The sequence below is a fragment of the Natrix helvetica genome, assembly GCF_964273705.1.
Source record: "Natrix helvetica genome assembly, chromosome: 2".
Classification (NCBI taxonomy): domain Eukaryota; kingdom Metazoa; phylum Chordata; class Lepidosauria; order Squamata; family Natricidae; genus Natrix; species Natrix helvetica.
In genome coordinates this window covers 98282963-98301176 of record NC_138552.1, presented here as the reverse complement: position 1 = coordinate 98301176, position 18214 = coordinate 98282963, and the positions used below count along the sequence as shown (strand labels likewise).

General features: G+C 42.5%; 1 protein-coding gene across 3 annotated transcripts in view; it reads right to left on the bottom strand.

Moving 5' to 3' along the window:
• The window catches only part of LOC309387798 (PH and SEC7 domain-containing protein 3-like), a 194949-nt gene that overhangs the window by 139625 nt on the left and 37110 nt on the right, over positions 1 to 18214 (bottom strand). For 2 of the 3 annotated variants that reach the window (XM_081944626.1, XM_081944627.1), the window contains exon 4: positions 16900 to 17244. In XM_081944626.1, the coding sequence (XP_081800752.1) occupies positions 16900 to 17244 (345 nt within the window). Of the gene's footprint in view, positions 1 to 11501; positions 11655 to 16899; positions 17245 to 18214 lie in introns of those variants that run through there. The other variant, XM_081944628.1, reaches the window with a different exon arrangement.

Here is an 18214-nt window from a genome sequence, read left to right as displayed (position 1 = left end):
CAGGATGTAAAAGAAGAACTAACTAATATGTTTACCAACTTTCATTCAGACTCAGTTTGGGGTTTACTTCCCTGATTCTCTGATTTCTTAAACTCTCTATCTGTACCGAATACCATCAGTCCCCTGGCATCCAATTCACACAGCGGCGTACAGCATTACCTAAGCAAGCATATCCACCATATGACTCTGGAGGGAAGCTGAGATTTAAATCTAACAAATAAATAAATATAAGCAATCCTAAAGTCAAATATCTACAAATACCCAATTATGTACATCTATATTCATCCTGTAGGATAGATTTAAAAGAGAATATCAGAGATTCAAATAATGTAAACTTTCTGTTTAGAGTATAGCTGTTACTGTGAAAGACAGAAATTGGTGAATGTCGACATTCACCGGTGAATGTCAACACATACCAAATACGTAGGGTTAGGGTTAGGGTTAGGGTTAGGGTAGGGTTAGGGTTAGGGTTAGGTATTTAGTGTAAGTCATAAATAAGGGTATTTAGCAAATATTTCGGACATACACCAAGCGACTATGTGAATGTTGATATTCACCGGTGAATGTCGACATTCTACAGATTTCCGTCTTTCACTGTAACATAGCCTTTATTGCCATTGTACAAAATAAATACAATGAAATTGGTTTATATGACCTCACTCCAAATCCTGGCCAAGATCAAGTGTGATATCTGTATTCATTGGTTTCATCAGATTATCTGAACTATTCCACAAAAGAAAAGATGTGAGAAGACAATGGATGTTATGTGCTTTTCATCAAAGGTTATATGTTACCATCTATCAGGGAAGCTGCAATGGGAGATTTCCCACATTAGTAGGAAATTAAGCCCCAGAATTCTCTGAGGTTTTTTTCAATCTCTGATTCTAAAATGTATTCCAGAAATTAAGCAAATTCATTGAAAATGCATGCTGTTATAGTCACATTAAGATTATTCTAACAGAGTTATCATTTGGTATGTTTTTAACCTTAGTCGCTTGCTTGTTTACTTGCTTATTTATTTTCATTCATTCATTCATCCCACCTTTATTATTTTTGCAGGGTGCCAAAGACAGCGCCCTGTAAAAATAATAAAGGTGGCATATAAATAAATATATATTGAGCATATAAATATCCAACACAGCTTCCTCCTCCTATTTTCCCCGCAACAACCACCCTGTGAGGTGGGTTGAGCTAAAAGAGAGAGAATGGCTCAATTTACCCAGCTGGCTTTCATGGCTAAGGTGGGACTTGAACTCACGGTCCCTTGCTTTCTAGCCTGGTGCCTTAACCACTAGACAAACTAGTAAATATTTTGGGTTTGGTTTAAGTATGGTCCCCATAAATCCTAATGCCATAGATATTTCCACTATGTTTCTAATCTCTAAAAACACTCCAAAGTGATCATTTTATTCTACAGTGCCGATTTGCTGAGCTGTAAAATGTACCCATCCAGCTTGCTTACAATTCCCAGAATTCTGCAATCAAAATCCAGAGCTGCGCTCTTCCTTTTCAAGGTCTCTCTAATGATCCTCATTGCAAGCAGAGTAGAAACCTTCCAGAAATAGCAGGTTTTCAATTCTCTAGCTCCACCCAATGCTTTTGTTGGATGGTGATGCTGCATATTTGGAAGTGAGATCACATAAGAACTGAGCTATGTTTAGGGAAGTTCTTCTTTTCAAAAATAGCCCTCCTTTCACCGAAAACGCAGCTGAGAGTACAGAAAGCTCACATGCTGATTTCAAAAACAGACGAGGCCCCATCCAACTTGTCCCTCTCCACCAATCCAGTGGGAGAATAACTGCTTTTCTAATGTCACAGCAAATACACCGAAGCCATGCAGTCTGGTTTTAGACTTACTGAATGCTGCCAAGGTCAATAGCTGATCGGCTGGCTGAAAAGAAACACCCAGACATAGAGGAGCCCATATGAACTCCTGGACATAACTTATTGCCTGTTTTAATTTCAAAGCCATGTGAGTCATAACGTGGTCTTGAGCCCCCACTCCCCGAATTCAGCCCGTAGCAGCTGTACTAGGCAGAGCAATGTTGGCCCCCTTCTGCTCATTCATTAGAAGGATTGGATCACATTACTGGCAGGCATCATTCCCTCCTGGATCAGCTGACCTTCCCCGCACAGCTAGAGCCTGGCTCTTGTTTGCACCAGAACCTCTACAGCTTTGCGATAAATTCCCAGGAGGAAAGTGGGAAGCTGGCACCTTGCCTACAACTTAAAACTATTTAGTTCATCAGCCCCTGGCAAAAGAAGAAGAAGAAAAAATAAAACAGGATTGTGACAGACTTCTGTGATGGAAAAAGACAGTTTAACTCTTCCCTGCAAAGCTCTGGTTGCTTTGCTCACTTAGATTTCAAAGGACCAGCTGGTTTTGCCATACTGTTCCTCTCTACGTCAGGACTAACAGTCAGTGCTGACATGCTTCCCACCCTAGTTAGCTTGCAGAGTCCAGATTTTGCAGAAAAGAAAAAATAATTTAGACTTCATCTGCTCAATTTATCACTCTGCTAAACAACTAATTCTCACAACACTGTCAAATTATTCACTAAGACTATATGACTATTATTGTTCTCTTCCTTCCTAGTACCCATCTCTTCCCGCTTATGACGATAACTATGTTGCTTGTATCTTTACAATTGATATTGTTTTATTTGTTCCTAGTACGATTTGATTGCTTATTAGTAACCTATGACTATCACGAAGCGTTGTATCTTATGATTCTTTATGAATGTACTTTATTTTTCTTTTCTTTTATTTTGGAAAATTTTTTATTGGTTTTAAAGCTTTTATGGGGAAAAGATAATAGGGTACATAGAAAATTTTGGTAGCTCCCATGTTAGTAGTAGAAATCCCCCCAATTCTCACGCTTCTACAATTTTAAAAATAACATATAAAGGATAAGCATATACAGAGTTCTTACTTTATATCAGCCATATGTTCAATCCTCTCTTTCTTTGTCACTCTAGTATATCAACAATTACAATAATATTTCAAATATATTTATTTTTGTGACCTGAGCCTTTTCGATATTGCTCCCTCCTCCCTGTCCCCAGGTGGAGCCACAGCCCCTCACTTCCCCATGTCTTCTACATTACTGCCTTTTTCCCCACCTCCGCTATCTTCATCCTCTGGGAGATAAAAATGTTTTTTAATAAAGGCCTCTGCCTCGTCCACTGTCTTAATTCTGATACGGCCTCCCTCCCAGAAAATCAACATTCCTTCTGGCAATAACCATCTAAACCAAGTTCCACTATTATATAGTTTCTTTGATAAGGAAGAATATTTCCTCCTTTTTTCTCTTATCTTTTTTGGAATTTGCTTTAGAATGGTAATTTCTTTATCTTGGTGGTAATTTCTTTATCTTGGTTATTTTTCTTTATGTACACTGAGAGCATATGCACCAAAGACAAACTCCTTGTGTGTCCAGCTACACTGGCCAATAAAGAATTATATTCTATTCTGTTCTATTCTACTCTACTCTACTCCATTCCATTCCATTGTTAAACCCCAACACAGTGCACCCATATTAGACTGAGGGAAACCTCTATCTGAAACCATCCTTAGCAACTTCTCTATTGAAGGCAATTCTGAGCAACACATATTAATGCTCAGGACACTTAAGAGCAGCAGAGACAATCCTGCACTTGCATCATGAATGTTACTGTATATTAAAGACAGACTCCAGGACCTCGGTGATTCCTCAGGTTTTTTTAAAAAACAACCATCTAAGAGAGTAAATCAGATTTTTCAAAGCTGACTTTCTTTTTAATAGGTATATTTTACCTGAAAGGTGGATAGAATGAAATATCTCAGGAAATTAAAAAAAATCACAAATATTTGCTCACCACTGTTGACAAGTAGAGAGCAGCTAACCAAAATCGTTCAGGAATCAGGAATATTCAGACATTTTAATCATTACTTTGTCGGTAATCTCATTCAGTAGCCTTAGACATAGCTAAACCACAGCGTTCAAACCTGAAAGGGACAAAATGCTTTGGATTTGGTGGAACTGTGGACAACTTCACTACATGATAGATCAGTGATGGCTAACCTTTTTCTCCGCACATGCTGAAATTGTGCACGCATACGCAACAGCGTGCGCGTGTGTGCCCACACCCATAATGTGATGTGTCCCCCCCCCTGTGCAAGCATGTGCGACCCTCCCGTGCTCCTCCCTTCCCCCCATGCATGCGCATGACCCCCTGCACTCCCCTAATGCATGCGTGTGACCTCTCCCCCATGCATGCCCTGTTTTGGGTCTAGCAGGCCTCCCTGAAGCCTCCTGGGACCAAAAACGGGCCATGGGGGGGAGAGCATCACACCCACCCCTACCCACCCATATGTGCACGTGTCTCTTGCATGCACAGTAGAGACTCAAAAATCAGCTGGCCGGTGGAAGACGCGCACGCATGTGTGGTAGAGTTGAGCTGGACGACGGCTCATGTGCCCGCAGAGAGGGCTCCATGTGCCATCACGGTGATAGATGGATAAAAATGCCAAATTCAGTCTAACAATCTGGCAACCAGCCATAAAAATAATAACCCTCAGTGAAGCATGACCTTGATGTGGTTGCGGGCTTGTTGGCTCTGAAGACAATGACAGCTATTCCAGAGGTTCAAATGAACAGTTCTCATTAGAAGAGCCAGACAAAGAATGTCTCAGCCATATGCCTATGGTGAAACATAATTTAGAGAAACTCATGCTGGATCCGTTATTGCTGGGGTCAACTAGGACTGCACTAGGTGTTGGAGTTCCTGGACATCTGGGGATAAATAGGCTACAGCAGGGGTTCCCAATCCCCAGGCTGCGTCCCACTACTGAGCCGTCAGCCGTTTGGAACTGGAAGCAGCTGGCAAATGCATCTGTGCGCATTCTGCTCCATTTGCGCAAGAGGCGGGTGTGCATGCCCACCATTTGCACAAATGGAGCTGCACGCACGTGTGCAGTTATTGTCCACTCACACAGAACCATTCCGTCTCCTCCCACCCACCCACCCTCACTGTGCAAATCTGTAAAGATTGAGGAACTCTGGGCTACAGGACTCAGATCTGTTGGCTGAGCAACCAGGGCCAGTAGCTGCAGGATTACTAAAAGGAAAGGTGGATTATCTGTCACAAATATACAAAGGTTGAAAAGAAAGAAATAATGATCTATTATTATAAATCAAATCCAAAGAGAAGAGAATATCTAAAAAGAACACCCAGAATCAGAAATAACAGAACAGAGGCTAGCAGGTCTATGTGGATTTAGAATGAGAAATAAATTATTCCGAGAAGCAGAAGTAGAACTGCACAGGTCGATCCAGGGAAAGAAATCAAAGTTTTGCCACAGAGTTAGTTCAGACTGTAGACGCAAACCAGGGAGAATTGGTTGGAAGAAGCTAGTATAACTACTAAATCATTTTCCTTCTCAAACCAGCACGCTTCCCTCTGCCTTCCTCTCAGAAAGACCAAAGCTCTCTAACTAAAAAAGAATCAAAACAAACAATAACTGAGCATCTATAACAGCACAAAAACAACAAATAAGGTTTCCTGCATTGAAGTCTGTTCCAAATAAACAGCTAGCATAAGTATTAAAAATGCAATACTGTACCATCAAATATAAGTACCAGCTCAGTGCAAGAAACAAATCAACTAATGTACAACATGGCTGCAGTTATAAATATCTGGGGTGCAAAATTAACAAACAAGAAAAAACAAACCACAAACAGTGCACCATAAAAATGGAAGATCAGGTTGGAAAATAAGATCAGCATGCAAAGATCTAATGCAAGCAAACCAGAACAGATGAAAACAAAGAAGCTGAAGAACAAGAAGATCAAAGAATACTTCAACAAGTAACATCCCCCAGAAACAAGAAAGAAAGCCCAGGAAATAATAAAGCAGCAAATAACAGCTGTAGACAAGAAGATAAATCGATACGAAGCTTGAACTGCACACCATAGGCAGAATCTCCAATTTCAGTTGAATCAGAAATTTTTCTGCCAATTCATCAATGGAGAGGCTGTGATGAATCAGTAAACAAAGAAAAAAAAGTGGAATTCTGGATACAGACACAGGACAAGCCAAAGAAATAAAACAAGAACGCACTTAGATAAAGGGAGGGAAGAATTTAAAGAAAAAACTTGCAGGGATCGTGGAGAAAAGAGCAAGGAAATCAAGCATGGCCAGTACTAGTTGAAGAACTGCATCATTTTTGGGGTGAAACAACTGACGGGCTTACACACGAGATTTAACTGTGGTTGAAAAGGAAATGTGAATAATTGACGTGGAAATACCAGGAGACAGTAGAAGACAAAGAATTTGGGCTTCTCCCATCTTTGGATGTGGAGCAAGCAGAGGTGGGTTTCAGCCAGTCCACTCCGGTGCACACGTACCGGTGCCAGAAATCCAGCATGCATTTGCGTACCAGGTCCTCCAGAGGCCCCATAATGGAACGATCCCTCCCCTGGCCTTCTCCCCCCCACCCGCTCGCTCCCCCTGCCCGCCCGGTCGCTGCTCTCTCTCTCTCTCACTCCGCCTGTCCGCACCATGCTTGCCCCGCCCACCCACTTCCTTTGCCAGACTCAGCTGTTTGAAGAAGCCCATGCTTCCTTCTCTTTGACAAGCACCTTGCAAAACCGGGACTTTGCAAACCGCTTCTCAAAGAGAAGGAAGGGGGGGGAGGGGGACGGATGTCTTCAGACGAGCCCAGAAAGGCCGCTTTGCCTCTCCTGCTCTCCTTCCCACACTGCAGGCACGACCTTGAGGGGAAGATGTCCTAACAAGGCAATAACATCTCTCAGATCACAGTGAGCTGAAGCGCCCTCAGGCATGTTCTGCCGACCTTAGGCGGCCAAGGCATGTGGGTGGGAAGGTCCAAAAGTCCGGCAAGAAAGGGAGGGGCCACATGAAGGAGCAGTTGCACAGCAGAACTGGGAGCATCCCCAGGTTGGTGGGGAGGTTGTGCGGGCCTGAGGGTGGTGGGGAGGTGGGGGTCGAGGCTGCCCTGGGCACCTGCAATGGGCAGCAACTTGCCACCCACAGCTCTCCGAGGAAGGAGGCAGGGAAGTGAGCCTCCTTCCTCGACAGCTGGCTTCAGGGACAGCCAGCCTCTCCCGTCACTGCGCCCTTCACTCGCCTTCCACCTGGAGGCTCTACCAGTGGTCGCCTCCCAAGAGAAGCTCAGGAGAGACACACAAACGCCTGCAAGCCTCCTGAGGAGGACGCTGGACACTGGGGAATGGTGGTGGCGTCCATTACTGCTGCTGCTGCTGCTCCCAGTAACACAGGCTTCTTGGAGAGCATTAAGTTGCAGGCGCACTGATTCCAGCAATTGTGTTTTGCCTTGAAACTTTCTGTCCCAGCAACCCAAAGGAGACATTCTCCCAGTGGCGTCTTAGGCACCCCACCCTTAACTGGGAGGGAGTAAGGATGGTTGGGCACAGTTTGGCGCCTCCTGGCTCCCCTCAGATCATCGGGGTCTTGCGCCTGCTCGCTCGCGTGGCCTGCGTGCTTCTAGTGGGAATGGGAAGCACAGCGATCTTAATATAGTAGAGCGGGGGAGGCTGGAGTAGGAGGTTCCCCGGTGCTCGCAGCCATAGCCACTGCTTGGGAGAAAATCAGCTGGAATCTCGAGTGACAGCTGTGGGGCAAGACGTAAGCGACGAAATGAATCACTGCAGGCATAAAAAGCGCCGTCAGATCGCCTCCCATGGTCCGGGAACCAATCAACCAAATAAATAAATAAAGTTGGCTTCGCTTCCTTCTGCAGCAAGAGAGAAAGTTGCCTGAGACGCCACTGGAAGAATGTCCCCTTCGGGTTGCCAGGACAGCAAGTTTCAAGGCAAAACGCAGCTGCTGGAATCAGTGCACCTGCAACTTAATGCTCTCCAAGAAGCCTGCGTTACTGGGAGCAGCAGCAGCGTGCACCACCACCACCACCACCCCAGTGTCTAGCATCCTCTTCAGGAGGCTCACGGGCGTTTGCGCATCTTTCCCAAGCTTCTCTCGGGAGGCAACCATCAGCAGAGCCTCTGGGTGGAAGGCAAGTGAAGGGCACAGTAGCGGGAGAGGCTGGCTCTCCCCAAAGCCAGCTCTTGAGGAAGGAGGCAGAGATGAGGCCTGAGGCTCGCTTCCCTGCCTCTTTCCTACGAGAGCTGCGGGCGGCAGGGAAAACGAGGCTTCTTTGCCAGCCTCCCAGCTGGCAAAAGAGAAATTTTAGCCAACTGGAAAGTGTGAGAGAGAGGGGGGGGGAGAGAGAGAGAGAGAAAGAAAGAGAAAGAGTAAGAGAGAAAGAATGGAATGGAGGGAAGGAGAGAGAGAGAGAGAAAAGAGAGAGACAAAGATAGAAAGAGAAAGAGAAAGAAGGAAAGAGAATGAAAGAAAGTTGGACAAGGAGACACAAAAAAGAAGGAAGGAAGGAAGGAAGGAAGGAAGGAAGGAAGGAAGGAAGGAAGGAGAGGAGAGAGACATAAGAAAGGAAGAAAGAAAGAAAGAAAGAAAGAAAGAAAGAAAGAAGAGGAAGAGAAAGGAAGGAAGGAAAGAAGGAAAGAAAGAAAGAAAGAGGGAGGGAGAGAGAGACACAAGAAAGAAAAAAAGGAAGGAAGAAAAAAGGAAGGAAAGAAAGAAAGAGGGAGAGAGAGACACACACATAAGAAAGAAAGAAGGAAGGAAGAAAGAATGAAAAGAAAGAAAGAAAAAGAAAGAGAACGTATGATCACAATTGAGTTCAAAAGTTTGGTTGCTAAGCAAGAGCGTTGTTAAATGACTTTCACCACATTTTAGAAGTTGGCCACTCCCACCCAGTCACATAACCGCCAAGCCATGCCCACACCTACAGAATAGGTTCTAAAAAAATTTGAAATCCACCACTGGGAGCAAGGATTTTACTATTCTCCAAGAAATGAGTAAGACTCCTCAAAGCTCCTCCATGATCAACTTTTCATATGACAGAAGAGAAAAATTCATGGAGAGTAATCATATTAACTATGTGTAATTTAAATTAATTTTAGCTTTGGTCCTAGCCTCATCTACTTTGAGCGACTGTAAACTCAAGCACACCAGTCAAGATAACAAACAGTTCTTGGCTCAAAAAGGCATGAACATTGTTCCTCTATAGATCACAGAATTGGATACCGAGTAGTCTTCAGCTAAAATCCCTTGGAGCTACAACCACTGATTCAATAGACATCTCTCTTGCTCCTAGGAATTCAACATTCCTTATGTTTACTTCTGGAGCTCCCATCTTGGCTAAATGAATCTTGAAATCCTCTCACATTCACAAGCCCACCTATTCTCATGAGCAAGTATTTCTAACTCCAGAGTGAGTCACTTATGGCTTCCATATATTATTGGACTACATCATCTACCCCCAGGATGGTGAACCTATGGCACGTATGCCACAGGTGGCATGCGGAGACATTTGTCAGGGCACGCGAGGCGTTGCCCTGTCAGCTGGTCAGCACGCGCCAGCTGAGTTCAGCCTTTTTAAAGCCATTTTTCGCCCTCCCCAGGTTCCAGAGGCTTTATAGGAGCCTGGGGAGGGTGAAAAGAGCCTCCCCCCCCCCTGGAAGCCATACGGAGGCTTCAGGAACTTCCCTGAAGCCTCCGGAGTGCAAAAAAATGGTCCTATGGGCAAACCGGAAGTTCAGGAACGGACTTCTGGTTTGCTCGTAGGGTCGGTTTAAGTCCTCTGGAGGCTTCAGGAACCTTCAGGAGGCTTCCCTGAAGACTCCAGAAGACTAAAAACAACCCTACAAGCAAACTGGTAGGGTCATTTTTAGTCCTCTGGAGGCTTCAGGGAAGCATCCTGAAGGTCCCTGAAGCCTCCTGAGGGTCTCCGGGGGGGGGCAGGAGAGGCTGTTTTCGCCCTCCCCAGGATCCTATAAAGCCTCTAGAGCCTGGGGAGGGTGAAAAAAGCATGCAAAAAATTGGGGGAGTGCCTCTCATGTGCGCATGTGCACTGGGAGGGTCGTGCATTGTTTATGGGTGCGGCATACTCGCACACAACCCCCCTGCGCTCCCCCTCTTATGGCACGCGAGTCAAAGAAGATTCGCCATCACTGATCTACCCCCTAAGAACATTACTCTTTCTGACTGGGGACAGACAGAATGGGATGAGCAAGAAAAAAGTCAGAGCTAAATATATTCTTGATGAAATAGGAAATTGGTACAGTCCCTTAATAATAGTAGTCCACATGCACCTTATCACTTTCTACCCATTCATTTTCACCCTATCTTAGACAAATAGGAAGACAAAATTGCCTCCTATTCATCTTTGAATATAAATGGGTCAGGCTTCACCAAAGATGAATATTATAAATAAATGCAATATGTCTCTCGTTGCAGGGCATATAAGGACAGATGCTATTAATCCAAAACAGCTGCAACAAACAAACCACTTTATTTCTAGGCAGACCTGCCTAGGTACCAATTAATATTTTGTCAGTGAGTGTATATCCTAGTCCAGCTTTAGCATTTTAAATGTGTTGTATCACACCTCCTAACGTGGACAGAATGTCAATGAATGTGAATTTACTCATCTGGAGTCATCACTTGGAAAACAGCATACGTGTTACAACTTCGGCTGAAAAAAGAGACCATTCAAGCCTAATTGTGACATTCAGCCCTTATGCTGACTCCTTGTTCCTTCTCTTTTTTTTACAGTTATGAGATCACTTCAGTGGCATTACCGTAGAAGTTGAAGTCCATACTTCAATATAGCAGAGCATTTTAATCTCTTGACAGATTAAAATATCTGGGAGGCAACGTTGAGTGTATAGCCTTGGGACTTCCTATCCACTCTGCTACAGAGAAATGCCATTAGCATTTTGGCTAGGAATTCAGGAAGTCCTCTTCTGGAGAATATCACTGGGGAGGAAGATATGGAGGGCGGGGAATGATCTAGTCTCAGGAATCTTCTTTGCATCTAACTTCCTTCCCTCGCCTCCCCATTCTAACCAGAAATGTGCATCTTTGTTTCTAAGCTGCACGGCCGTTCTCCACCATTTGTCCGCCTTCATGCCTCCGTCAGCCATTGCTTCCTTAGGCTTCTGCTCACAAGATCACTGTCTACTCTGCTCTACTTCTTTTTACCACCCCATCTCCAGCTCATCTTTTTCCAGTCATTTGATAGCTGGGATTGGGTGGGGTGGGGTGGAATGGGAAGGGGTCAGATGGGATGGGATGAGAGGGAGGGAGGGAGGCCGGCAGGCAGGCAGGCAAGGAGGCAGACAGGCAGGCAGGCTACATTTATTCAGAACCATCCCCACCCATCAGCATTAAGTAGCCATTTCCAACTCAACACACATAAAACATGTTGGATTACAACTTCCATCATCCACATTCATAAAAGAAAGTAAAATCCAGTCTGGCAGGAAGACCTAAGCCAGGAGTCCTTGCCCAACTGCCCTAATTCCTTGTCTTCAGCCTCCCAACTTCTCCACCCCCTCAGGATCTTGTTTCACTCCACCATATACTCCACTATTTTCTTCCAATATTTGCACTTACGCCTCCTTCTTTCTGAGCATTTCTCTCCCTCCCCTGGCCACTTCTCAATCTTCAGCCATCCTGGGCAAAGTTTTCAGTCTCAGCCAATGTGACTACCGATTTGTTCCACTCAGAATACAGGCTTGAGATGGCTTCGCTGATCCTATCCCAGTTGCTCAGTCACAGGCCTTTTTAAAAAAAAATACATTTAGTTACTAGGATCTTTGTGTGTCAAAGCAAAAGCAGAACTGAGGGTGTGGTTGTGCTGACTTAGAAGTCCAGTAATTCCTACTTAGTATTGAAACACTGTGATTTTTGCTCGACCCGGAGCACTGACATGGTGGAGCAAAGAAAGCTATGTCCCCTACTTGCTGCCTATTTTCTATCAGTGAAATAAGCCCAAGAATTCCTAGCACTTCCAAGACCCTTCCTCTGCCTTTCTGCACATCTAAATGGGATTGCTTAGAATTAGCATCATTACTTGGAAACTTTTTGTTCCCTGAACAGGAAACCACAAGTGATTCTACTCTGAATTATACAGTGGACTCACAGCTCGTAGGGGACCTCTGTTGGCTGCTAAATGCATTTCCAAAATAATGCATTTCCAGATTTTACATTTTGCTGTCATGGTAGCATTTCTGGGACTCAAAGCAGGCTAGACCAAGGAATTATTCATCTATAGTTGCACAATCCAACTTTTTTTCTCTTTTATTTTCCGATCCGTAATTGGGATCAGCTGTATGAGAGGCTGGTTGAAAAGTTTCTGAATTTAGCACTGCAATGCAGTTGCATTATACATCTCCAGAGAAAGAAAACTATGGGAAGAATGGTTATACTAGCCAAATTTAATTCAGCCTCTGCTATCTGATTCAAAGGAAAGTTTTTTAAAAAATGTTCCTCAATTTTTATTTTTATTTTGTGGCAATCTTTATGTCCTTTGTAAACATGTCCCAGTCTGCAGGTAATATTTTAAAGATTTCTTGCGTGAGGCAATTATAACACATAGTCATAGACAAAGGTTTTGCTGTTCACAAGAAAACATAAAGCATCTCTTTAGAGGTATACAATTGTTGTTGGACCTATCCACAGCTCCTGATCCTCTTGAAATCCAGAGCTCAACATTAGGGGTCCTACCCGCTGAATTTAAATAATTTCACATTAGGAATCTTTCAAATCCCTCTTCCACCCCTAATCTGCCTTATCATAACGGCAGGCTTTTAACAAAAAATAAATAAATATTGCTATGGATGTTTATTCCTAAAACCAAAGACCACAAAATCCTAAACCCTTCCAAAACAAAACAAAAGCTGTAATAGCAGATATGTTTATGTGTACTTTAAAAACAAAATCTCAGCGAAAGCACATTACCAAATATTGACCACAGCTAAGTTGAAAAGCACGTTCACATTAAATGAGAAAAGCAGGATTTAGCTTTATGCTCCAGTTTATAACCAAATCTGTTTGCCATTTTCCTTAGAGATTAGTTCAGCCGTCGCTTTCCATCTGTCATGAAATGCACCATTGCTGACACTTAACATGCTTGAGTTAAACACTTTGGATTCTTGCTCATATTTTATTTAGGACCTAAATAATAACTTGTTCTTAAAAGCCTCGTATTTTGAAGTATATTGAAGAGAGACTGAAGGGGTACAAGCTTCATCTTAGCAATATTTAGTCTCCTGAGAGTTGAAATTGGCTGATTACGTCAATGACACATCAGTATTTTCTTGCAAGAATACCAAAGAAGATTGCCACTACAATACTTCATTCCGAAAGGTGGGATTTTTTTTTTCAAACTACCAGACTAGTTTACAACCCTGAGATTTCTTAAATTCTCTCATCCAGCCATAATTACATGAAATACTGCTTAGTTTTTGACACTCAACTAGGTAACTACCATCTTTTGCAATCTTATCACATTAAATCTCATTTGAGTTAAATTCAATTCCTGCTGGGCATCAACATTTATATCAACATACTCTTTTCTTCCAACAGCACCAAAGTGACCTACCACTGCCTTCTTCTAGATGTTTTTCCCAGCCCAGCCTACAATCTTGACATTCCTCATGGTCTCCCATTCAACTACCAATCAGGCCCAACTTTGCTTAACTTCTAGGCACAGACAACATCAGTTTGAGGGCTAAACATGGCTGAAAAGACATTCTAACAGCAATGATAAATGTTGAAAGAAGTGGGGGGGGGGGAAATGAAGCAAAAACAGATTATAAAAGGCAACATATTCTAAAAGTTCCAAACTTTATTAACTCAAGGCAGATTTTGGGATTTCTTTAACTAAGGTTAAGGTTTATTCATATAATGAATAGGTTTTTAGGAAGGTTGTCTCTTACCACAGCAATATCTCCTCTTCAGACTTAAAGTCAATCCGAAAGAGAAAATCCCAAGCCTGGGCCTTGTTTCATATACAGTACCAATAATTTACTGGGAGGCACCCATAGCTGACACATCAGTTATGAATACTTGCCAAGATGTTTATATTGAAAATGATTTGCATTTTGCCATGTAAAATATGTACCAGAAATGGAAGCCTGGTTTCTTTTTAAGAACGTCAATGTAAAAGATAGCATTAAAAGAGATGGAAAAGGACAAAGCAAGGAACAAAATTGCACACATTCAATTTCTGTTTTCTGTAGATGTTCAAGAAAAAGGCTTCATGGAAAAAATATGCGCAGGGGGGGGAGGAGAGAGAGAGAGAGTGGAATAGGTCCCAGGTGATACCTGGCTTAGCAATAGATAAAAGGATCTGGAAGTATTGATAAATCACAGGATTAAGATGAGGTAGCAATGTGCCACAGCTGCCAAGAAAGCTAATGCAGTTTAAGCTTCATCAATACAAGTTGTTGTTGACTTACAACCACAATTGAGCCCAAAATTCCTGTTGCTAAATGAGATAGTTGTTAAGTGAATTGTGCCCCATTTGATGACCTTTCTTGCCACAGTTGTTAAGGGAATCACTGCAACTGTTAAGGAAGTAATATGGTTGTTAAGCGATTCTGTGTTCCCCCTTAACTTTCCTTGTAAGAAGGTCACAAAAGTTGATCACATGACCCCGGGACACTGCAACTATCATACATAGAAACCAGTTGCCAAGTGTCTCAATTTTGATCATGTGACCATGGGAAAGCTGCAAGGGTTGTAAGCGGGAAAAACAGCCATAAGTCACTTTTTCCAGTATTGTTGTAACTTCGAGTGATCACTAAATGAACTGTTGTAAACTGAGGATCACCTATAATGTCAAAATCATGGGAAGTGATAGTACTGCTCTATGCTGCACTGATCAAAATTCACCCTGTGTTTATTGATAAACTCTAATGGGATACGAGAATGACCTTGGGAAACAAGGAAGGGCCTCAGCCAAGAAAGCAGTCAGATAAGAGGTAACTTAGCCATAGAAGGAATGTGGACATGGCAAAGGTCTGACAAGGGACCCTCCCTAGTTGCTTGGGCAGTAAAGGCGGGGGGGAATGTGCTTTCATACTTGTAAGATACTGTTAATGTAACCTTACAATATACACTATATTGCCAAAAGTATTCACTCACCTGCCTTTACTCGCATATGAATTTACTGTAAGTGACATCCCATTCCTAATCCATAGGGTTTAATATGACGTCAGTCCACCCTTTGCAGGTATAGCTTCAACTCTTCTGGGAAGGCTGTCCACAAGGTTTAGGAGTGTGTTGATGGGGATTTTGGACCATTCTTCCAGAAGCGCCTTTGTGAGGTCACACACTGATGTTGGAACGAGTTTACCTGGCCTACCACTTCGTGGCTGAGTTGCTATCGTTCCCAAACACTTATATTGTTCTTATAATACAGCTGACAGTTGACTGTGGAATATTTAGGAGTGAGGAAATTTCCCGACTGGATTTGTTGCACAGGTGGCATCCTATCACAGTTCTACGCTGGAATTCACTGAGCTCCTGAGAGCGACCCATTCTTTCACAAATGTTTGTAAAAACAGTCTGAATGCCTAGGTACTTGATTTTATACACCTGTGGCCATGGAAGTGATTGGAACACCTGATTCTGATTATTTGGATGGGTGAGCGAATACTTTTGGCAATATAGTGTAGCAGTACTAGTTCATCTGGGAATGCTTCCTGTCTGGATTACCTCACAAGGTTGACATTACCACAATACAAGAAGGACACTGAGAAATTGGGAAAAAGTGCAGAGAGGAGTATTAAGGATGATAAGATGCTTGGAGGCAAAAACATACAAAAAGAGATCAAAGGAACGTGGTTATATTCAGCCTGAAGAAAAGAAGTCTGAAGGGAGACATGATAGCAGTCTTCTAATACATGAAGGGATATTTCAGTGGAGGGGGGAATATATTCTTTGGACAAGAACCAATTAATCAAAGCTTAATAAATTCAAACTTGAAATAAGGAAGAATTTCCCATGAGGTCTATTAAAAAGCTGAATAGCCCCTTTCCTGAAATCACAAGAGCTCCATCACTGGAAGTTTTCAAACAAAAAGCCAAAAAGCAAAACAAAACCCAGCACAACCATTTGTTCAGGATGGTATCAGGATACCTGAACTGGGCAGGAGGTTGGACTAGATGGTCTTCATAATGCCCTCCAACCCAATGATACTATACATTTCCAGCCTACAGCTGGTCACATGCTGGCATAATCACATGTTGTAGCATGGGAAATTGCTGTGAGCTTAAGAGAGCAGAGGCAGCACATTTTGATCTTAAAATATACACTTCTGGTATGCCATGTGATCCAAACTTTCAGTTTCTTTATTGCTGTTATGTGGACGCTATAAAGGTTGATCTAAATATATTTACTGGCAATATAGTGTTATTCTCTTCCTAGCACTACACTATTTAGGTACCTAGTATGACAGGACCATACCTGTTAGCTGCATATCCTCACTAAATAGCATGGCAATTCCTCAAACAAAACCAAGACACAGCGGAGAAATTATTGTAAAAGCACAATACTATTTCACAGCAGGAAACTAACAACTACTACAAACTCCAAGAATTACTCAAGATAAGTCACTGCAAATTTGTGAAATTGGTATTATCAAGGCACATAAAGGTTAATCCTTTCCATTTCACCCCACTGCCATTCTTTTTTTTAGAAAAAGTAACATACAAAAGAACACCACTCACGTTGAAGTGTCATATTTGGCCCCTTGGACTAAGCACTCTGTACAGGGTTTGTAAACACTATTTCACACTGCAAACAGAAGGTCACAAATGGGAACAAAATCAGCAAAATCAAAAACTGGCGGACCCCGTATCAAACATTCTCTTCATGTTTTTAAAAGTTGCAACCCTAAAAAGAGATTCATTGGAACAGGGAGGGAGGGAGATGTTCAACTCATTATCATCAGCAAGATGCAACCAAAGGCACAAATATTGTGAAGACAAACGTCTCTTGTTACCTTTCCGAAGGACAAGCTGCAGCAAGGTCTGACTCTTTAACGTCTCCGAGTCCATTGGCGACTCCATTGCAAGAGTCCTTTCTCATTACCCCTCCAGGAGTCCTTTCTAAAAACTGAGCATCTTCTTTGATACGTTGCTGGATCATTGGAGTGAGTGGCATTTCAAAGCTGAAGTAGCTGTCAGCCTCAGAATATAACGTTTCTAGTGACTCGGCACTGTAATATAAAGATGCATTGTCCAGAATGCTTTCAAACTGGGAGCTGTACACATCTGTTGAGATTTCAGAGAGTTGCCCAAGGGCATCTTCCATTCTCCCGCTGAGCCCTTCTTCCTCTTCCATTAACCTAGGAATCAAAATTGGTTTCTTTTTTAAAAAAAGTGATTTAGTTTACTTTGTAAGCTTACATGTGGGCATGTTCACATTTTCTCATAACAGTGGTTTCATGCAGACACATACAAACAGCCATTCCTTTTGATCGTTATGTACCAGCGTTCAACGTCTGTTTACAATTGTCTTGATGGAAAACAGACACTTTTGTCTTTCTCCCTGTGACTTCCCATCCTCCCACATTCAAACCCAGGATGGAGTAGAAACAAAAGTCCCCGCGGTGGGATGATGTGTGCTAAGAAACATCAGCTCATTGTGTTCAACGAGGAGGGAAAAAGGCGCATTGTGTGTCTTTATTTTAGATTACTTTTCAGAGATTCTGGAACTATTAAATCCTCTCTTCCAACAGCTCAGACAATTATTATTTTTTTAAAAGCAACAACAGGAAAGATTAGAACTAGAGAGAGAATGTGTATTTGGAAGCCTGGAAGATAAATGTTAGAGTCTTCTTTCCTTCTTTTTCTTATATTCTACAATTAATGCATTGTCAAGGTTTTAAGCTCAAAAAAACTCAAGAAAGCATAATGGTGTTTCTGTGCTGAATAGTTTTTCCATTATCGCTATTAATGTTATATATGTTATTGTGAAAGACAGAAATTGGTGAATGTCGACATTCACCGGTGAATGTGAAAGACAGAAATTGGTGAATGTCGACATTCACCGGTGAATGTCAACACATACCAAATACGTAGGGTTAGGGTTAGGGTTAGGGTTAGGGTTAGGTATTTAGTGTAAGTCATAAATAAGGGTATTTAGCAAATATTTCGGACATACACCAAGCGACTATGTGAATGTTGACATTCACCGGTGAATGTCGACATTCACCAATTTCTGTCTTTCACAGTAACATATATACACATATGCATATCTGCAAGATTTCAATACTTCCTGGTTTGCTCCACAACGCTCTGTCACAACACCATTCC